Source organism: Crinia signifera, chromosome 6 (assembly GCF_055691185.1).
Source record: "Crinia signifera chromosome 6, ASM5569118v1, whole genome shotgun sequence".
In the NCBI taxonomy this organism is placed as follows: Eukaryota; Metazoa; Chordata; class Amphibia; order Anura; family Myobatrachidae; genus Crinia; species Crinia signifera.
The window spans coordinates 58,677,219-58,700,052 of NC_139222.1; the positions used below are offsets into that span (position 1 = coordinate 58,677,219).

The 22,834-nt window shown below is 44.8% G+C and overlaps 1 protein-coding gene and 3 non-coding genes across 4 annotated transcripts; 3 read left to right on the plus strand and 1 right to left on the minus strand.

Annotated features, from left to right (window-relative positions):
* Positions 1 to 12,368: 12,368 nt before the first annotated feature.
* On the minus strand, positions 12,369 to 18,131 carry LOC146007651 (uncharacterized). Its single transcript, XM_083146152.1, has 2 exons — positions 17,705 to 18,131; positions 12,369 to 14,144 (listed from the first exon to the last, which is right to left on the minus strand). The coding sequence occupies exon 2, from the start codon at positions 14,123 to 14,125 to the stop codon at positions 12,734 to 12,736; it is 1,392 nt and encodes a 463-aa protein (XP_083002278.1). The 5' UTR covers positions 14,126 to 14,144; positions 17,705 to 18,131; the 3' UTR covers positions 12,369 to 12,733.
* A 3,477-nt stretch (positions 18,132 to 21,608) lies between these two features.
* On the plus strand, positions 21,609 to 21,727 carry LOC146017118 (5S ribosomal RNA). Its single transcript, XR_014449992.1, has one exon. It is a non-coding gene; the product is annotated as a 5S ribosomal RNA (ribosomal RNA).
* Positions 21,728 to 22,072: 345 nt separating this feature from the next.
* On the plus strand, positions 22,073 to 22,191 carry LOC146012885 (5S ribosomal RNA). Its single transcript, XR_014445880.1, has one exon. It is a non-coding gene; the product is annotated as a 5S ribosomal RNA (ribosomal RNA).
* Positions 22,192 to 22,536: 345 nt separating this feature from the next.
* LOC146017119 (5S ribosomal RNA) lies at positions 22,537 to 22,655 on the plus strand. Its single transcript, XR_014449993.1, has one exon. It is a non-coding gene; the product is annotated as a 5S ribosomal RNA (ribosomal RNA).
* The last annotated feature ends 179 nt before the right edge of the window (positions 22,656 to 22,834 follow it).

A 22,834-nucleotide genomic window follows, 5' to 3' on the forward strand; every position in this document is an offset into this window, starting at 1 on the left:
TGTGTGTACGCAGCACGGGCTGAAAGATTAGCCACTTTCAGCCCGCATGCCGCCCCGCCGCCTCCCCCTGCTCCCTCCCCCAACATGCACCTAAATTCCGGCTACAGTACCCCTCCGAATGGCCACAATTTCATCAGGCTGCTGGGCACCCCTCCGCCCGCAGGTCCTTCCGGCCACACGCCCACCTGACATGTCTGCCTGGATGCCCCCGCACCCCCGCAGCAGCTTCCAGGGTCCCCAGCCGCTGCCTCCTCATACAGTATGTTAAAAAAAAAAGCAGTTGTTAAAACTTTTATAAAATGAGACCACTGCCATCAATGTGAGATTGCCCACAAGTGTATTTATATTATAGATATATTTATGTATATACAGTATATAGTTAAATATATATATCTATATATCTATATATATATAATATATATATTATATTTATAGATAATAAATATATATATATATACTGTATATATATACTGTATACAGTGTATATACTGTATACAGTATATATCTATTATAATGTGTAAGGGGCATTATGGTTATAAGGACATTAATAACATGTGTCATGTGTAAGGGGCATTACTGTGTGGTATTATCAGGGGTGCCGAGAGAAAGGGGTAGGGGGTACAAATTACCCAGGCCAAAGTCTGATGGATGATGTCCCTGATCACATGACGGTACAAACATTGGCTGGCGGGAATGCTGTAATACTGTAGGTGAAGGCTGCGTGGGCCACATGTCGAGGTCTTGCGGGCCAGATTTGGCCCATGGGCCTTGTGTTTGACACCCGTGCACTAGAGCGTGGTGGGATAATAAAATACAGTACTTGTACTTTACTGTACTAATGTTTGAAAGGACACTACAGTATACTGTAAATGTTATTTTTACACAGGACGTCAGAGGAGGAGGAGGGAAAGGGCACTTTTGTCATCAAGTGGAAGCATGGCAAGCGGTATGTGTCCTATCCACTTTGGTGGGGAGTGGATTTTATAACGTACAGTATGGCATCCGCAGCACTTTATAAAATCCAGTCCACGCCTTTTTGTAAACCCACCCCTTCCCCATTTACAGTAATAAGAGTAGAGTAACTTTATGAAAACAGCACATTTTCTAATTTTTCTAATTTTCCCACAGTGCCTCCGCTTGAAAGTTTGCAGGCCGCTACAGCCGCCCCATCCGGCTCAACAGGCGCAGCCGCTGCCCAGTTTGAGAGTAAGTCCTGCCATTTCTTACCGTGGTTTTTGGAATCATTTGAATTTTTTTTCTATTTTTTAACCCCTAACCCTCTTTTCATACTTACCAAGTCCCCGGGCGTCCACAGCAGGCTTCCGGAATCTTCTCCAGGGTCTCCAGCGGTCCCAGGAATGCATTGCGCGCGCACACTCGCGCAATGCATTCCTGGGACCGCTGGAGACCAGGAGAAGATGTCGGAGGCCTGCTGTGGACGCCCGCGGACTGCGCGGACGCCGAGGGACACCCGGGGACCATCAGGGGACAGGTAAGTATGGCTGCAAAAAAAATATTCCAAAAACCGGAAAATTCCCCTATCCAAAATGCTCGCGGTCCTGAGCATTTCGGATAGGGGATACTCAACCTGTACTGTACTGTATTTGTGAAAATCTGAAAGTTTTCTTCAAATGTGATGACTGGATTCCCCTTTTCAAAGCTGCATTGTACTAGAGATGACAGTTCAACCTCCTTTCTGTAGTGTTAAGTGCAGACAGATACAGTAATTTGATTAAGGGTCGCTATAAACCTGCATTGTCTAAAGACTGCATTGTCTAAAAAGGACATTTACATTTGAATCTTGTATCTGTGAAAGGAAAAATCACACTACAGTATTAGCCTCCCCACTCCAAGTACACTAACTCATTAGCATTTCTATGTGTTAAAGCTCTCCACCACCAACCCCCACTAATGTATTGTCGTTTATACTGTAGGATACTGTATTTGTGAGAAACTGAAGCCAACCTTCCCTCGATGATTTAAATAAAAATTAAAAGACATGAAATGTTAGCATTGAAAAATGTTGGTTGGTTTATTTAGCAAAATATTTTGTCAAAAAGTTATACAGTATTCAGTGATGAAGCGCACATACTGTAGCGGTATAAAAGTGCAGCATCACCCATGTGCCCCCCCCAGTCCTCTGCCCCTGCAGCAGCATTCAGTTGGTCGACCTAAAGATGGTCGACAGTCATTAGGGCCTCACCACTAGGTCGACATACTGCAAGGTCCACATGGGACAAGGTCAACAAGTCATTAGGTCGGCATAGGATTTTTCACTGTTTAAAGAGCCGACAGGCGGTATTTCATGCCCTAATATCCACTAGGGCAGTGATGGCTAACCTTGACACTCCAGCTGTTATTGAACTACACATCCCAGCATGCCCTGCTACAGTTTTACTATTTGGCCATGCTAAAACTGATGCAGGGCATGCTGGGATGTGTAGTTCAACAACAGCTGGAGTGTTAAGGTTAGCCATCACTGCACTGGGGCATTGTGGGAGAATAAAATAGTGTGCCGAGTGCATGGACACTTAAAACTACAGTACTGTATGTCGACATTCGGGTAAAAAAAAACAGTGGAAAAACCCCATGTTGACCTTTTGACTGTCGACCTAGACCATGTCGACCTAATGCTTGTGTCGACCTGATGACCTGTCGATCTTATCCCATGTCGACCTAGACACCTGTCGACCTTGCAGTATGTCGACCTTATGACTGTCGACAATCTTTCGGTCGACCATACCAAGCGCAGCGGTCCTATCCACTTTGGAGCGGAGTTGATTTTATAAAGTACACTACTGTATAGCGGCCGCAGCACTTTATAAAATCCAGTCCACGCCTTTTTGTAAACCCAGTAATGAGTACAGTAACTTTATTTAAACAGCACACTTTCTCATTTTTCTCATCTTCACACAGTGCCTCCGCTTGAAGGCGAGGAGGACACCCTGCCCTTGCGGGCCGTTACAGCCTCAGCCGCTCCGTCTGAAAGTAAGTCCTGTCATTTCTTTATTGAGTTTGTGTATTTTTTCTTCCTTTCCAACTTGTGTATTTTCTTGGCGTGCCTTTGGCCGAGGCTGAGGGGACGCAATGCACTTTTCTATTGTCCATGTTGACTGTGTCGACATTCAGTCAACAATAATGAAAAACTCAATGGTGAACTTTTTGACTGTCGACCTAGACCATGTCGACCTAATGCTTGTGTCGACCTGATGACCTGTCGATCTTATCCCATGTCGACCTAGACACCTGTCGACCTTGCAGTATGTCGACCTTATGACTGTCGACAATCTTTCGGTCGACCATACCAAGCGCAGCGGTCCTATCCACTTTGGAGCGGAGTTGATTTTATAAAGTACAGTACACTACTGTATAGCGGCCGCAGCACTTTATAAAATCCAGTCCACGCCTTTTTGTAAACCCAGTAATGAGTACAGTAACTTTATTTAAACAGCACACTTTCTCATTTTTCTCATCTTCACACAGTGCCTCCGCTTGAAGGCGAGGAGGACACCCTGCCCTTGCGGGCCATTACAGCCTCAGCCGCTCCGTCTGAAAGTAAGTCCTGTCATTTCTTTATTGAGTTTGTGTATTTTTTCTTCCTTTCCAACTTGTGTATTTTCTTGGCGTGCCTTTGGCCGAGGCTGAGGGGACGCAATGCACTTTTCTATTGTCCATGTTGACTGTGTCGACATTCAGTCAACAATAATGAAAAACTCAATGGTGAACTTTTTGACTGTCGACCTAGACCATGTCGACCTAATGCTTGTGTCGACCTGATGACCTGTCGATCTTATCCCATGTCGACCTAGACACCTGTCGACCTTGCAGTATGTCGACCTTATGACTGTCGACAATCTTTCGGTCGACCATACCAAGCGCAGCGGTCCTATCCACTTTGGAGCGGAGTTGATTTTATAAAGTACACTACTGTATAGCGGCCGCAGCACTTTATAAAATCCAGTCCACGCCTTTTTGTAAACCCAGTAATGAGTACAGTAACTTTATTTAAACAGCACACTTTCTCATTTTTCTCATCTTCACACAGTGCCTCCGCTTGAAGGCGAGGAGGACACCCTGCCCTTGCGGGCCGTTACAGCCTCAGCCGCTCCGTCTGAAAGTAAGTCCTGTCATTTCTTTATTGAGTTTGTGTATTTTTTCTTCCTTTCCAACTTGTGTATTTTCTTGGCGTGCCTTTGGCCGAGGCTGAGGGGACGCAATGCACTTTTCTATTGTCCATGTTGACTGTGTCGACATTCAGTCAACAATAATGAAAAACTCAATGGTAAACTTTTTGACTGTCGACCTAGACCATGTCGACCTAATGCTTGTGTCGACCTGATGACCTGTCGATCTTATCCCATGTCGACCTAGACACCTGTCGACCTTGCAGTATGTCGCCCTTATGACTGTCGACAATCTTTCGGTCGACCATACCAAGCGCAGCGGTCCTATCCACTTTGGAGCGGAGTTGATTTTATAAAGTACACTACTGTATAGCTGCCGCAGCACTTTATAAAATCCAGTCCACGCCTTTTTGTAAACCCAGTAATGAGTACAGTAACTTTATTTAAACAGCACACTTTCTCATTTTTCTCATCTTCACACAGTGCCTCCGCTTGAAGGCGAGGAGGACACCCTGCCCTTGCGGGCCGTTACAGCCTCAGCCGATCCGTCTGAAAGTAAGTCCTGTCATTTCTTTATTGAGTTTGTGTATTTTTTCTTCCTTTCCAACTTGTGTATTTTCTTGGCGTGCCTTTGGCCGAGGCTGAGGGGACGCAATGCACTTTTCTATTGTCCATGTTGACTGTGTCGACATTCAGTCAACAATAATGAAAAACTCAATGGTGAACTTTTTGACTGTCGACCTAGACCATGTCGACCTAATGCTTGTGTCGACCTGATGACCTGTCGATCTTATCCCATGTCGACCTAGACACCTGTCGACCTTGCAGTATGTCGACCTTATGACTGTCGACAATCTTTCGGTCGACCATACCAAGCGCAGCGGTCCTATCCACTTTGGAGCGGAGTTGATTTTATAAAGTACAGTACACTACTGTATAGCGGCCGCAGCACTTTATAAAATCCAGTCCACGCCTTTTTGTAAACCCAGTAATGAGTACAGTAACTTTATTTAAACAGCACACTTTCTCATTTTTTTCATCTTCACACAGTGCCTCCGCTTGAAGGCGAGGAGGACACCCTGCCCTTGCGGGCCGTTACAGCCTCAGCCGCTCCGTCTGAAAGTAAGTCCTGTCATTTCTTTATTGAGTTTGTGTATTTTTTCTTCCTTTCCAACTTGTGTATTTTCTTGGCGTGCCTTTGGCCGAGGCTGAGGGGACGCAATGCACTTTTCTATTGTCCATGTTGACTGTGTCGACATTCAGTCAACAATAATGAAAAACTCAATGGTGAACTTTTTGACTGTCGACCTAGACCATGTCGACCTAATGCTTGTGTCGACCTGATGACCTGTCGATCTTATCCCATGTCGACCTAGACACCTGTCGACCTTGCAGTATGTCGACCTTATGACTGTCGACAATCTTTCGGTCGACCATACCAAGCGCAGCGGTCCTATCCACTTTGGAGCGGAGTTGATTTTATAAAGTACAGTACACTACTGTATAGCGGCCGCAGCACTTTATAAAATCCAGTCCACGCCTTTTTGTAAACCCAGTAATGAGTACAGTAACTTTATTTAAACAGCACACTTTCTCATTTTTCTCATCTTCACACAGTGCCTCCGCTTGAAGGCGAGGAGGACACCCTGCCCTTGCGGGCCGTTACAGCCTCAGCCGCTCCGTCTGAAAGTAAGTCCTGTCATTTCTTTATTGAGTTTGTGTATTTTTTCTTCCTTTCCAACTTGTGTATTTTCTTGGCGTGCCTTTGGCCGAGGCTGAGGGGACGCAATGCACTTTTCTATTGTCCATGTTGACTGTGTCGACATTCAGTCAACAATAATGAAAAACATGTTGACTGTGTCGACATTCAGTCAACAATAATGAAAAACTCAATGGTGAACTTTTTGACTGTCGACCTAGACCATGTCGACCTAATGCTTGTGTCGACCTGATGACCTGTCGATCTTATCCCATGTCGACCAAGACACCTGTCGACCTTGCAGTATGTCGACCTTATGACTGTCGACAATCTTTCGGTCGACCATACAATCCATCCTTGTTCTCATTTTTGACATTTTCCCACAGTGACTCCGATTGCAGACCAGGGCACCCTGCCCTTGATGTGGCTGGACACCCCTCCTCGTCCTCTTTACCCCTTTCAATATAACAGTCCCTGTGCTTCCATCCGCCATGAAGAAGGTACTGTAAGCATTGCTGCGCATACTGTACAGTATAGTAGGTGTGCGTAGCCCATTTTATTAGGGGGTGCACCATTCAAGGGGCATGTCAATCACTGGACATGTCCATCACCGCCTATTATTACACAAAATGCCACACACTTTAATGCCCATTAGAGATACTGTAATTACACACACAGTAATGCCAATTCCACATACTGTACTGTAATGCCATGCACAGTAATGTCCATTCCACATAATGCCACACACAGTAATGCCCATTCCACATAATGCCACCCAACATACAGTACAGTAATGCCAATTACACATAATGCCACACACCATAATGGCCAACACTCATACTGTAATGCTACACACAGTAATGACCATTTTACATACAGTAATGCTACACACCATACTGCCCATGACACATTATGCCAGGGCTTGACCAATGTTTGTAAAACAGGGATAATAGAAAATGTGCGTTCCAATGGTGCACGTCAAAAATTTACACCGTAATGCCGATTACATGTCACACAGCCAATACATACTGTAGTACTGTATACCACATGCCATAATGCCCATTACACGTTATGCCACACACCGTAATGCCCATTGCACTGCAAACTGTGATGCCCTCACTGTGATGCCCATTACATGGTACACCTCACACTTCGTAATGCCTATTACATGTCACACAGACATTACACATTATGCCTCAGACCGTGATGCCCATTCAACATTAAGCCTCACACCGTGATGCCCATTACACATTATGCCACACACCATGATGCCCATCACACATAATGGTACACACAGTAATGGCCATTACACTGAATGCTATACACTATAATGGCCATTACACATTAGGCCACATACTGTATTGCCCATTACACATTATTTGACACACATTATGCCACACACCGTAATGCCCATTACATACTGTACTGTACAGTATTATGCCACACAACTGCGGCTTACCTACAGTGCATTCTCATTGCTAGATGTTACATGCTTGATGCCAGGGATTTATTGCTCGATGCCAGGGATTACAGTACATCTTATTGCCCTGGTCTACATGCTCCATTCCAGGTGTCTCATGCTCGTTGCCAGAGGGTGTGAAATGCTAATTGCCAGGGGGGTGGGGTGAACTGCTCATTTCCAGGGGTACTGTAACATGCATTTTACCAGGGGTTCCATGCTACCTGAGAAGGGGGTGGTTAAATGCTAATTGACAGTGGAAGTTTCATGCTCATTGCTTGGGGGCACACTGCACACACTTTCGGAAAGCATTAAGCACTCTTCGTATCAGATACCTGCCGGAGCCGCAGCCTTCTTCCTTTTTAAACTGCATTCCCACATGCCAGAGCCACAGCAGCCTCCTTCCCTTTTGAGCTGCTGCCATATGCTGCACGTCATTTTTGTAAAGCCACCCCCGCCCTATTTACAGTACTAAGAGTACGGTAAGTTTATTAACAGTAAACAGCACTTGTTCTCATTTTTGACATTTTCCCACAGTGACTCCGATTGCAGACCAGGGCACCCTTCCAGCCCCCACCGCCTCAGCCGCTCCGTCTGAGAGTAAGTCCTGTCATTTCTTTATTGAGTTTGTGTTTTTTTTTTCTTTCTCTCCTACTGTACAGTAATTGTGTCTTCTCTTGGCGTGCCATTGGCCCACGCTGGTAGCGTGGGCCAATGGCAGCCTAGCGCAGCCCTGCGTAGTCAGCGTTGTGTCCATGTCAGGGGGGTGGGGGTGGAGCGTTGCGCCAAGGCCTCTGATGCACAAAAGGAGGCAATTGCCACTGGCAGTACTAGTGTACATCCGGTACTGCACTGGCAAATGCCTCCTTTTGAAACAACCACTATCCAGGGCAGCCGCAAGCAGGGAATGCGCAGCGGTATGTGTCCTATCCACTGTGGAGCAGAGTGGATTTTCTAAAGTACAGTATGGCGGGCGCAGCACTTTATAAAATTCAGTCCACGCCTTTTTGTAAAGCCACCCCCGCCCTATTTACAGTACTAAGAGTACGGTAAGTTTATTAACAGTAAACAGCACTTGTTCTCATTTTTGACATTTTCCCACAGTGACTCCGATTGCAGACCAGGGCACCATAACAGCCCCCACCGCCTCAGCCGCTCCGTCTGAGAGTAAGTCCTGTCATTTCTTTATTGAGTTTGTGTTTGTTTTTTTCTTTCTCTCCTACTGTACAGTAATTGTGTCTTCTCTTGGCGTGCCATTGGCCCACGCTGGTACCCTGCGGGCATTCTACAGGCCCCCCCACCAATTGTTAATGTTGATTTATTATGACCAAAGGACAATAAGTGAAAAGCCTAGGTTACGTATTACAGTATGTCCGTAACCAGCGTACCTTTTATACCTACAGTAGGTACGTGCGAACAAATCGTGGCGCAGCGTAGCGTACCTTTATTGTGTATTATACACCAAAGAACCAATACCTTAATAATAGATCCCTTCGCAGTACTCTGTCTCTAATCTGCGAATACACCTTTAAGGACAGTGACCGTAATATACCTTATCGCTATATGTGAATAACAGACGAGACCACAGTATACTGTAGAAGTAAGGAGATAGAAACTCCGTAAATGATGTATTAAAGTCCCTAATGGACAAAAGGGGGTTACAGGAATAGGAAATAACAGGTACTGTATAACAAGTAATACAATAGTCTAACAATGAGTATAATAATCAAGCTCTGATAGGGGAAGAAAAACAGACACAGGATACAATCAGCCAACAATACACCGTTACACGTTATGCCACACACCCTAATGCCCATTGCACTGCAAACTGTGATGCCCTCACTGTGATGCCCATTACATGGTACACCTCACACTTCGTAATGCCTATTACATGTCACACAGACATTACACATTATGCCTCAGACCGTGATGCCCATTCAACATTAAGCCTCACACCGTGATGCCCATTACACATTATGCCACACACCATGATGCCCATCACACATAATGGTACACACAGTAATGGCCATTACACTGAATGCTATACACTATAATGGCCATTACACATTAGGCCACATACTGTATTGCCCTTTACACATTATTTGACACACATTATGCCACACACCGTAATGCCCATTACAGTACATACTGTACTGTACAGTATTATGCCACACAACTGCGGCTTACCTACAGTGCATTCTCATTGCTACCTGTAGATGTTACATGCTTGATGCCAGGGATTTATTGCTCGATGCCAGGGATTACATCTTATTGCCCTGGCAGCAGCCTCCTTCCCTTTTGAGCTGCTGCCATACAGTATGCTGCACGTCATATCGCACACTTACTGTACTTTACAGTAATAACCATACAGTAACTAGTGTATTACAAGTAATAATAATAATAATACTACAGTAATAAAAACTTTATTTTTAAAGTATATTTTCTCATTTTTCCACAGTGCCAAGGGTACAAGAGGACGAGGCAGCCTCCACCCCTCATCCAAATCCGCCCATGGATAGAGGTAAAGTACAGTACAGTATACTGTAGTAATAGTAATGCTTACTGTACTGTAAAGTACAGTATTCAACATGTACAGTATTTCTGTTCTAAAACTGTACATTGTTTGTTTGTTTATTTTCACAGAAGAATTAAGAAGAGTGGTGCAAATGCTGCAGGGGATAATAAATCACATTTTCAATTTATTATTAAGATTAATATAATTTTTTTTTTTTTTTAATAAAAAATTTATAACAATCATTACTGTCAGTACGTTTCATTACAATTTGAATCATGTGTGGGGACTTCAAATACAGTATAATAAAAAATAAAATAAAAAAAACACAGCACATTAATTTAAACAGGACAAAGTCATACAGTATTTTAGGTACAATAATTTAAAGTACTGTTGGTCACAACAAAGCTTCTTGCAAGGCGTGGCTGTCCTTTGTTCTCGGTCCCAAACTCGCTTGATTTTGCTCATTGTAGAGTGGCATGTGGTGGATAAGGGTTGAAGAAAAAAGAATAGCATTAGTACTGAATGGTCACAAGGGTTTCGGGGGGGGGGGGGGGGAAACATGTTGGCAGGGGAAGGGGATGGGAGAGAGGGAGAGAGATACAGTAATGTACAGTAAGATCATAAACGTACTTTTTTTCCATTTCATTGCCAGTCCTTTGTTCTCAGTCCCAAACTCGCTTGATTTTGCTCATTGTAGAGTGGCATGTGGTGGATAAGAGTTGAAGAAAAAAGAATAGCATTAGTACTGAATGGTCACAAGGGTTTCGGGGGGGGGGGGAAACATGTTGGCAGGGGAAGGGGATGGGAGAGAGGGAGAGAGATACAGTAATGTACAGTAAGATCATAAACGTACTTTTTTTCCATTTCATTGCCAGTCCTTTGTTCTCGGTCCCAAACTCGCTTGATTTTGCTCATTGTAGAGTGGCATGTGGTGGATAAGGGTTGAAGAAAAAAGAATAGCATTAGTACTGAATGGTCACAAGGGTTTCGGGGGGGGGGGGGAAATGTTGGCAGGGGAAGGGGATGGGAGAGAGGGAGAGAGATACAGTAATGTACAGTAAGATCATAAACGTACTTTTTTTCCATTTCATTGCCAGTCCTTTGTTCTCGGTCCCAAACTCGCTTGATTTTGCTCATTGTAGAGTGGCATGTGGTGGATAAGGGTTGAAGAAAAAAGAATAGCATTAGTACTGAATGGTCACAAGGGTTTCGGGGGGGGGGGGGGGAACATGTTGGCAGGGGAAGGGGATGGGAGAGAGGGAGAGAGATACAGTAATGTACAGTAAGATCATAAACGTACTTTTTTTCCATTTCATTGCCAGTCCTTTGTTCTCGGTCCCAAACTCGCTTGATTTTGCTCATTGTAGAGTGGCATGTGGTGGATAAGAGTTGAAGAAAAAAGAATAGCATTAGTACTGAATGGTCACAAGGGTTTCGGGGGGGGGGGGAAACATGTTGGCAGGGGAAGGGGATGGGAGAGAGGGAGAGAGATACAGTAATGTACAGTAAGATCATAAACGTACTTTTTTTCCATTTCATTGCCAGTCCTTTGTTCTCGGTCCCAAACTCGCTTGATTTTGCTCATTGTAGAGTGGCATGTGGTGGATAAGGGTTGAAGAAAAAAGAATAGCATTAGTACTGAATGGTCACAAGGGTTTCGGGGGGGGGGGGGGGGAAATGTTGGCAGGGGAAGGGGATGGGAGAGAGGGAGAGAGATACAGTAATGTACAGTAAGATCATAAACGTACTTTTTTTCCATTTCATTGCCAGTCCTTTGTTCTCGGTCCCAAACTCGCTTGATTTTGCTCATTGTAGAGTGGCATGTGGTGGATAAGAGTTGAAGAAAAAAGAATAGCATTAGTACTGAATGGTCACAAGGGTTTCGGGGGGGGGGGGGAAACATGTTGGCAGGGGAAGGGGATGGGAGAGAGGGAGAGAGATACAGTAATGTACAGTAAGATCATAAACGTACTTTTTTTCCATTTCATTGCCAGTCCTTTGTTCTCGGTCCCAAACTCGCTTGATTTTGCTCATTGTAGAGTGGCATGTGGTGGATAAGAGTTGAAGAAAAAAGAATAGCATTAGTACTGAATGGTCACAAGGGTTTCGGGGGGGGGGGGGAAACATGTTGGCAGGGGAAGGGGATGGGAGAGAGGGAGAGAGATACAGTAATGTACAGTAAGATCATAAACGTACTTTTTTTCCATTTCATTGCCAGTCCTTTGTTCTCGGTCCCAAACTCGCTTGATTTTGCTCATTGTAGAGTGGCATGTGGTGGATAAGGGTTGAAGAAAAAAGAATAGCATTAGTACTGAATGGTCACAAGGGTTTCGGGGGGGGGGGGGGAAATGTTGGCAGGGGAAGGGGATGGGAGAGAGGGAGAGAGATACAGTAATGTACAGTAAGATCATAAACGTACTTTTTTTCCATTTCATTGCCAGTCCTTTGTTCTCGGTCCCAAACTCGCTTGATTTTGCTCATTGTAGAGTGGCATGTGGTGGATAAGGGTTGAAGAAAAAAGAATAGCATTAGTACTGAATGGTCACAAGGGTTTCGGGGGGGGGGGGGGAAACATGTTGGCAGGGGAAGGGGATGGGAGAGAGGGAGAGAGATACAGTAATGTACAGTAAGATCATAAACGTACTTTTTTTCCATTTCATTGCCAGTCCTTTGTTCTCGGTCCCAAACTCGCTTGATTTTGCTCATTGTAGAGTGGCATGGGGAGAGAAGAAAAGAGAATAGCGTTAGTACTGAATGGTCACAAGGATGTCAGGGGGGGGGAGAGAGAGATACAGTATGTTGGAAGGGGATGGGAGAGAGGGAGAGAGATACAGTACAGTAAGATCATAAACGTACTTTTTTTCCATTTCATTGCCAGTCCTTTGTTCTGTGAGTACAGTAGATGCCAGTTTGAAGAGACGTCTCCAGTTGCTGTGCTACAGTAAGCACGTCCAGCGTGTAACTCTGGGCATCCGTAGCAATCCATTTATAGTGTCCTTTATCTTTGTACAATCAGCCTTTGTAAGCTCAAATTTCCCCATGAGCCGTGTCACTATATCGAGGCGCAGATTTTCTGGGATTGCAAATTTATTACGTTGCCCATCATAATTGACCCGATTGCACCAATTCTTATACAGGTCAAAAGAAACATGCTCTTGGAAAATCTGTTGTGCATAACGGTGCATTTCCATCTTCGCTGCTTTAAAGAGAGTGTTGACACCCTCAGCTGTGATGACTTTGAGCGGCATGTCAGGCAAGGAAATCCCCACAGCGCACAATTCTTTGGGTATGATTCTAGGTGTTCTTTCATGTAGAGGTGATGTTCTTTGATGTTGAGGTAAGGTTGCGACGATCATATTTCCAGGGGACAATTGGGATGATGCAACCATTGCAGTGTCCATGTTGTTAGAGGCTTGGGATGGTGCATTGTGTCTGTCAGCCAACCAGTGAGATGTCAGTGGGGTACTTGTTAAGTTGGTCTGACGTTGTTGTGTATCTGAAGCATTATGTGTGGCAGGCAACCAGTGAGATGACACTGGTGTTGTGTCCATGTTCACCAATTCATTTGGTAAAACAGTTTCTGTGTCCATGCTAGGGCTGGCCAATCGGTTGGATGAAGCTGGTGTCATCTCCAAATCAGAAAAGTGGAAAGATGTGGTTGGTTGGGTCATTTCCAAGTCAAAATCCTCTGTTTCAAATGCATCAGGGCAGTCAAATTGTGATTGTACTGGATTAGATGTTGTGGGTGTAATGGGTGGCCCTGTAGCAGCTTGCCATTGTTTGGCTTGAGCAAGCATGTCAATCAGACCTCCTGACAGCACTTTAATTTGTCCTGTCAGTACATGAATTTCCGCTTTCAGTTCATCCACATGTACAGACAGTCCATTGTTTTGGGTTTCCAGGTGGGTCATCTTGCCCAAAATGTCTCTCACCAGCCCTGTGCAGCTACATTGTGGTGGGTTGTGATCCAGAAAGTTAAGTTTCCTACGGGACGGTGATTGAGATTTTTGTTCCAGAGGTGTAATGTGAAGCTCCAAAGGGTGCAAGTCATTATCTACGGGAACTGACACATCTGTCACTGTGTTAATGTCTTGCTGTGCATCAGTGGTAATGTCTTGCACCAGACAGTCATCGTGAGATTCTCCTATAGTCGCGAACAAAGACTTGTTCTTGGCCTTGGCATTTTTCCGTAGTTTGACAACAGGAATATTTTCTTTTCCTGCTTTCTTCTTAACGATATTATTTTTAATGTTTGGCACTAATGCAGCCATTCTCTTGGGACATGCAAGTGTAGGTTCTCCAGAATAGAATTTTTTTGTTTTCACCATCTTCAGTAGGCAGTGCACTCTACAATACACAACAATAAGATTCAAGTTAATACAGTACATACTGTACAGTACAGTACATTAGTTACAGTACAATACAGTAGCATACAGTATTGTATTATGGTATTACAGTAGTGAAAATTACAGTAGGTACAGTACTTGTGACTTATTTGGGCGCCTGATTTTCTTCATCGCACCTAAAATCGCGTCAAATTGCATCGCATACAATCATACAATTGACCCCATTTTTTATTGTATTCCCACCCTGATGGCTAAATGCCCCCATTGTTAACGCCACCCCACTTGCGCTCGCCACACTATATAAAATCAACTCCACGCCGACGTGGATTGTGGGGGTATGAAAAGGTCGGAGGACGCGTAACGCCGCCGCTCGCCACGCTTCGGGTTGGCGTTGATAGTGGGGTGGCGTTAACAATGGGGGCATTTAGCCATCAGGGTGGGAATACAATTAAAAATGGGGTCTGGGGGGCCATTTCACATACTGTATGAAACAGGCATCTGGGTACATCTGTACATACTGTACAGTACAGTATTAAAATCGCATCAAATCGCATCGCATGCAATACAATAGCATACAATGCAACAGCAATTTTCTCTTCAAAGGAATTTCAAGGGAAATCGCATCAAATTGCATGCTTAGGGTACTGGCATACAATTTCAACATTGGCTGCCCAGATACTGTAAGTCACAAGTACCGAAAATTATGTGACCGTACTGCATAGACATGAGCTTTTTTTTTCAATAAAAGGGATGAAGCGATAAACAAAAGTACAGTACGTTAACAGATGGGGCTTAGACAGACAGACTAGGAGGGGTGGAGGCAGGGGCGGGCTGGGCCGGGGGGCAGGATGCCATCTGCCCCCCAGGCCGCTCTGGCAGGTGTGCTGCGGGCCGCGCCGCCGCGCCCGTTTCTGAGGCCGCATTGCCGTTTGTTTGTTTTTTCACTGCCGGCGGCCATGTTACTGTGGTTTTTTAAATGATGTCTGAGGCCACAGCAACATGGCCGCCGGCCTCCACGGCTACGTGGAGGAGGGCTCCGGCCGGCAGCCTGTTCCCTCTTATCCCCAGTGGCAGTCGGCAGACGCTGGGTGCGGTGTGGACGTCATGACGTTGACGCCTCCCACCCACGCGTCTGCACTCAGAGACTGGAGGAAGGCTGGGGCCGCCCGCAGAGCAACTTGTGGGGGACGCTTCAGGAGGCCGCAGAGAGGGGAACAGAAATTTGTGGAGCCGCAGCAGGACAGGAGGAGCCTGGTCGAGGATAAAACACAGGATAGTAGTAAGTTAACATGATCTAAAACGACATACTGTACAGTATCTGTAATAATGCAATGACACCACAGGCTGCTCCCCCTGTATAATAATTTGTGTCATGGCATTACTATTAATAATAGTAATGCCATGACACAAATTATTATACAGGGGGAGCAGCCTGTGGTCATGGCATTACTTTTATATTATACAGGTGGAGCACCCTGTGGTGTCATTATTATTGTACAGGGGGAGCAGCCTGTGGTGTCATGGCATTATGCCATGACACCACAGGCTGCTCCCTCTGCATAATAATAATGCCATGACACCACAGGCTGCTACCCCTGTATAATATAAAAGTAATGCCATTACACCACAGGCTGCTCCCTCTGTATAATAATAATGCAATGACACCACAGGCTGCTCCCCCTGTATAATAATTTGTGTCATGGTATTACTATTGTTACTGTATATTATACAGCGGGAGTAGCCTGTGGTGTCATTGCATTATTATTATACAGTACAGCAGGAACAGCATGTGGTGTCATTGCATTATTATTATTATTATACAGAGGGAGCAGCCAGTGGTGTCATGGCATTCATTTTACTGTATATTATACAGGGGGAGCCACCTGTGGTGTCATAATTATTATTGTACAGGGGGAGCAGACTGTGGTGTCATGGCATTATGCCATGACACCACAGGCTGCTCCCTCTGTATAATAATAATGCCATGACACCACAGGCTGCTCCCCCTGTATAATATAAAAGTAATGCCATGACACCACAGGCTGCTCCCTCTGTATACTGTAATAATAATAATGCAATGACACCACATGCTGTTCCTGCTGTATAATAATAATGCAATGAATTAATAAAAAATGTAATAAAAAAAATAAAAAAATAAACTGGTACAGTATTCTGGTTCTCCGGATACCTGTAATCTAGTATTACTGTACAGTAATTACTGTACAGTATTACAATACGAACACCCACAGCTAGGGGATTTTGTACACAGCTAGGGGATTTTTTACACAAACAGTATGACTGAGTCTGCGAAATAGTCTATTAATATGCGCAAAAATCCCCAAACTGCGAAAAAATACGTTACTACAGTATACAGTATTTACAGTATTACACCAACAGTATTTACAGTTGCACAGATTATACGAGAATACCCATAGTAGCAGCCTGCCAGTAGTAGCCCACCCTAATAGAGTATTGTCATCGCTAGTCGGGGATCTGCGGCCTATACACACCAGGCAATTTTAACACGTACAATATTCTAAATGGCGCTACAGTATCTCTACTGCACTGCACTGTACTGTATGTGGCATCCATGTTGATCCCTAAAATGGCGGAAAATCACGATACCACGTGATCCTATTGCTGTGACTACTTCAATTACAAGTACAGTATGCGGGGAAAAAATGCCAAATGATCCGTTATTTACGGTATTACAACAATATTACTGACAATACCCCAATCCAGGATTTATTACACATTATACGGACAATACCCATAGCGGCAGCCTGCAGTAGCCTAATAAAGTATTCTCATCGCTAGTCGGGGAACTCTGGACCATACACACCAGGCAATTTTCAGATGAAAAACGTTTAGTGTGTACTGTATGATCCTCAAGAGAATCATGCACTGTTCATTATGGTACTTACTGTATGGTACAGTACCTGAAGCAGAAGTGCAGTAAGGGGGAGGGAAAGTTGATCCTGCCCTCGCAAATGTAGCGGGGGATCTGCGTCCCATACACACTAGGCAATTTTAACACATTGTACAATATTCCACATGGCGCTATCTCTACTGCACTGTGCAGCCATCTCGATTCCCAACATGGCTGAAAATCACGATACTGTATCACATGTGCTCCTATTACTGACTGACTCTGCGAAATAGTCTGTAAACATGAGAAAAACACCGGTCCCCTCGTTTGAGGAAAAAATACGTGTTTTACGGTATTACACCAATGGTATTACGAAGAGAACTAGTATTTAGCAGCCTACAGTAGCCCACCCTAATAGAGTACTGTCATCGCTAGTCGGGGATTTGCGGCCCATACACACCAGGCAATTTTAACACATTGTACAATATTCTCAATGGCACTTGTACAGTATACAGTATTCTGCACCGGGTGCATTTGAACAGTAGGGAAAGAAGGGAAACATCTTCATTCAGGGAAGGGTGGGAACCGAGCGCTTCCGCGCAGGGACCGTTTTGTAGTGCTGCTTACTGTATACTGTAATGCAGCAATCAGTGAAATGTACAAATGACTGTACTACTGTATAGTGTACTTACTGCTCCAGCGAGAAGATACAGTAGTGTTCTTGCGGAAGGAAGGCAGTATGATGGTAAAACGGTAGAAACACGAAAGCAGCAACAACTTGACTTTGGATTCAGCAGAATGAATAGTCCAGGTGTACAGGTACAATCTCGTGCTTGTATACAGGCAAGAGATGAAGAGACGATCCGTAGCAATTCTACACGGTTTAGATGCAGAAAAACAAACTGGATTGTTTGACAATTTTAATGTACTGTAGCTGAATTTATGCTGGCAGAGACAAAGGAAATCCTTCATGAAGCTGATAGGTGCATTTGAATTATGTACAATTACCAGCGAAACAAAAAGGCAGACTGAAATTAACATATGACTGCAATCAACATCTTATTGTCTGAGGTGTCGGTCTGTGTCTGAGTTTGGAGAAATCTATTGTTGCTGAAAAAAAACGTTCTCTGTAGCGCAGTACAGTATGTACAGTATTGGTATTAACTATCGTTTTTGTTTGTGGAAAAGTCCGAAAGATTTTGATAAGCACCAACTACTGTAACTGTATTAGTTTAAAAAAAAAAAAAAGAACGTTTAAAAAATAAAAATATAATGTAACCAACTGAGGATCGAACTACTGATACTGAGATAGTGAAGCCGTGCCTCTACCCGCTAGGCCACTATTGCCTGTGATTTTACTGCTGGCAGATGGTTAGCATGGCTTCTGCACCAATCAAATACAGTTCATGACCATCCAGTACGTCACTGCGGCTGCGAATAAAAGAAAAGAACTCTGTCCGTAAAGTAAGGACAAAATCCGTAGTGTAAAGTATGATACTGTAGGTCCTCAAATAATGTTTTAAGTAGTCATCCAGCAATAGCAAAGGTTAGCATGGCTTCTGTACCAATTACATAAATGACCGTACGTAGCTGCTTCTGCGAATAAATACGAAACAATCTGTCCGTAAAGTAAGGACAAAATCCGTAGTGAAAAGTGGCTGGTTAGCAATGGTTAGCGAATTTAATCCCGAAACACGGTCCTCAAGGCAAGGAGTTTTACCTGAAAAGCTAAATCTATTTTGCGAAAAAAAACGTTTAAGAAATAAAAATATAATGTAATCAACTGAGGATCGAACTACTGATACTGAGATAGTGAAGCCGTGCCTCTACCCGCTAGGCCACTATTGCCTGTGATTTTACTCCTGGCAGATGGTTAGCATGGCTTCTGCACCAATCAAATACAGTTCATGACCATCCAGTACGTCACTGCGGCTGCGAATAAAAGAAAAGAACTCTGTCCGTAAAGTAAGGACAAAATCCGTAGTGTAAAGTATGATACTGTAGGTCCTCAAATAATGTTTTAAGTAGTCATCCAGCAATAGCAAAGGTTAGCATGGCTTCTGTACCAATTACATAAATGACCGTACGTAGCTGCTTCTGCGAATAAATACAAAACAATCTGTCCGTAAAGTAAGGACAAAATCCGTAGTGAAAAGTCGTGGCGGCCACTGTTTTGTAGAAGAGATTTTTACGCATGCGCTGTACTGTTTGGGAAAAGTGACATCTGGTGGTCAATGAGTGTAAGTGCAGGTTACATTTACAAGATTACGTTACGTTATAACGCGATCTATAACGGGACTATAGCGCAAGGAGCAGGCGCGATCCAGGCGCGATTTGCATGGCGCACTGTATGCGCAACGCAGCCACGATGTACCAGGCCATAACTGTATGGTTTAACAAATCAACCTCTCGGTAGTATACTTATGGTAGACGAGATATCGGAAGATACAGCCAACATGGATACATTAGTAACACCGTGTCGATTTGTAGGTATGTTGATAAGAGGAATATTTAGCTCTCGGGTCCAGCCACGGCCCAGTCCTGCTGGAGGCCGCGTTTGGGAGAGGCTAGTGTTAGGGAAGGGCCCGCAATGTTCCATTTAGTGAGTAGTTGCAGACCATCTTCCATGGTGGAGATAGCTATAGTAGAGCCATCACGGGTAATCAGCAGTTTAGTGGGGAAGCCCCATCTGTACTGGATGCCCTCCTTGCGCAGAATAGATGTGAGAGGGAAGAAGGAGCGTCTCTTTGAGAGTGTGGCCTGAGATAAATCACCGAATACTTGTATGGACCCCAAGGTCACGTGGTTATCTTCAGATGGTCTAGCGGCCTTCAGGATAGCCTCCTTGACATGAAAGTAATGTAGGCGCATTAGCACATCTCTCGGAGCCCCCTCTGGTGCATTTCTGGACTTAGGGAGTCTATGAATCCGATCAATCAAAAAATCTGTTGCTTTAGCGGCAGGGAGAAGCTTTTTGAATAACTCAACTGCGTAATCGTTCAGGCTGGAGTTGGAAATATTTTCAGGGACCCCCCGAAGTTTAATGTTTTGTCTCCTCGACCTATCCTCTAGGTCCGCAAGTTTGTCTCTCATGGACTCCATTTCAACTTTAAGTGCTTCATGGTCAGAAATCAAGTCATTGTGTGAGCCCACCACTTCGCCCATTTTGTTCTCTAAATGGTCGGTTCTTCCTCCTAGATCATCTAACGACTGTTGGAAGGAGTGGAGGGTGGAGCGAAACTCTGCCGCCACTTCAGTTTTAAACTGCTGTAGCAAAAGCTTCATTGACCCCACTGTGAGTGCGTCAGAGTCACCCAATGCGTCCGGTGAAGGGACCCCCGGAGCCCCGTTTTGTGGGCCTGAGGTGGACGGAGGGCTGGAGGTGATAGGCCCCATTGTGAGAAGGTCGCTTGATTTTGGTTTAGCGGGCTGGGGTGAGGGCTTAAAGAAGGATACCTGGGGTGCTGGTTTATTCGTCTTGGGCCTTTTGGGTGGCATATCAAGGCTGCAGGGAGAAACCTTACTACAGAAAACGACTAGGTGAGATGGTTCCTCAAATGTCAGGACTATTACGGCGGCACAGTGTTAATACTGGGTGAGGGGAATGTAAATTAGGGTTACTGGGTGTGCATTAGAGGGCGACCTGGATCTGCCCTAGATGGCTGCTAAGCACAATTGTGTAGGCAAACTTTCAGTCCTTGCCTCAGATACTCAGTGTTGGGACTTGAATTAACTCTTGCCTTTAGCCTCAGATTGGCAGCAGTTGTCTCATAGCACCTCTGTGTAATTTTTGATGCAGATTAACTCTGCACTGGCCTGATGTGTTCCTTTCCTTGGATGAGGGTGCTGGGCTATTGCTGGAGACTGAGGGGGGGCAGGCTACAGGGGTGCTGTGGGTTGGCACACAGTGCCACTTACTGTTGTCCCAGAGAATCGTGGGGGTACACACAGGTGGGGTACAGCAGCTCAGGAATCTGCATCAGCCTCCCCAGAGCTCCGATTCCAAGATGGCCGCCGCTGCTGTGTATTCGTTCTGTGCAGTCTCTCCGGCACCCAGACGGGTTCAGGGGCAGTGCGCAGGCTGCCCCCTGCAGTCTCTGGTCCCCGAGCAGTCAGCAAGGCTCTGTACTACTCCAGGGGGGCCGCCGACGTCCACCAGCGCTTTCCGCCGTCTGTCTCCTGCTCCTGGATCGCGCGGCGGATCGCCGCTAAAATTGAGGCCCCGGCTTCCCCAGCCAGGTAGGCCGCAACCTGCAGGGACTGCCGCTGCGTCCCCCGGCTCCGCAGCACAGTACAGCCGGCCGGGGAGAGGGGTGTTGAGTGTTCTGGGGGCTTTGGTGTCCCCGAAAACAGGTGCCCAGCTCAGTAAAAGTTGCTGAGAGTGGAGAGCTCACCAGGCACACGTCCTCTCAGTTCAGCCGCTTGGCCACGCCCCCCTGTAGTTAAATTTAAGACCCCTTGCTAATATCATGTCCTGTAGGTCTTTTTACATTACCAACACATGATTTTTTTCAGTAAGCCAATACAGTTAGGAAACTTTTTTATTAGCTTACCTGGTGATAGAAGTAGAAGAGGGCAAATAAGTGCCTGTATCTCACCTACAGCCATACCACATTGGATAGGCCCAATCTCATCTGAACTTATAAGCTAAGCAGTGTTGGGCCTGGTTAGTACTTGGGTGGGAGACCACATGGGAACACCAGGTGCTGTAGGTTTTTTCACATTACAGGCAAATTGTTTTTATTCTCTAGCTATTTAAATTGGAAACTTTTTCTTTTTATTGCCAGCACAGACATTTGGAAGAGGTCAAACAGACACAATAGCCATCACCTAAAGACTTACCACACTGTTTAGGCTCAATTCCAACTGCTTTTGGCAGCTAAACAGTGTTGAGCCTCTTTTGTAGTTTAATTTAAGACCCCCTGCTAATATCATGTCCTGTAGGTCTTTTTACATTACCAACACATGATTTTTTTCAGTAAGCCAATACAGTTAGGAAACTTTTTTATTAGCTTACCTGGTGATAGAAGTAGAAGAGGGCAAAAAAGTGCCTGTATCTCACCTACAGCCATACCACATTGGATAGGCCCAATCTCGTCTGATCTTGGAAGCTAAGCAGTGTTGGGCCTGGTTAGTACTTGGGTGGGAGACCACATGGGAACACCAGGTGCTGTAGGTTTTTTCACATTACAGGCAAATTGTTTTTATTCTCTAGCTATTTAAATTGGAAACTTTTTCTTTTTATTGCCAGTACAGACATTTGGAAGAGGTCAAACAGACACAATAGCCATCACCTAAAGACTTACCACACTGTTTAGGCTCAATTCCAACTGCTTTTGGCAGCTAAACAGTGTTGAGCCTCTTTTGTAGTTAAATTTAAGACCCCTTGCTAATATCATGTCCTGTAGGTCTTTTTACATTACCAACACATGATTTTTTTCAGTAAGCCAATACAGTTAGGAAACTTTTTTATTAGCTTACCTGGTGATAGAAGTAGAAGAGGGCAAATAAGTGCCTGTATCTCACCTACAGCCATACCACATTGGATAGGCCCAATCTCATCTGAACTTATAAGCTAAGCAGTGTTGGGCCTGGTTAGTACTTGGGTGGGAGACCACATGGGAACACCAGGTGCTGTAGGTTTTTTCACATTACAGGCAAATTGTTTTTATTCTCTAGCTATTTAAATTGGAAACTTTTTCTTTTTATTGCCAGCACAGACATTTGGAAGAGGTCAAACAGACACAATAGCCATCACCTAAAGACTTACCACACTGTTTAGGCTCAATTCCAACTGCTTTTGGCAGCTAAACAGTGTTGAG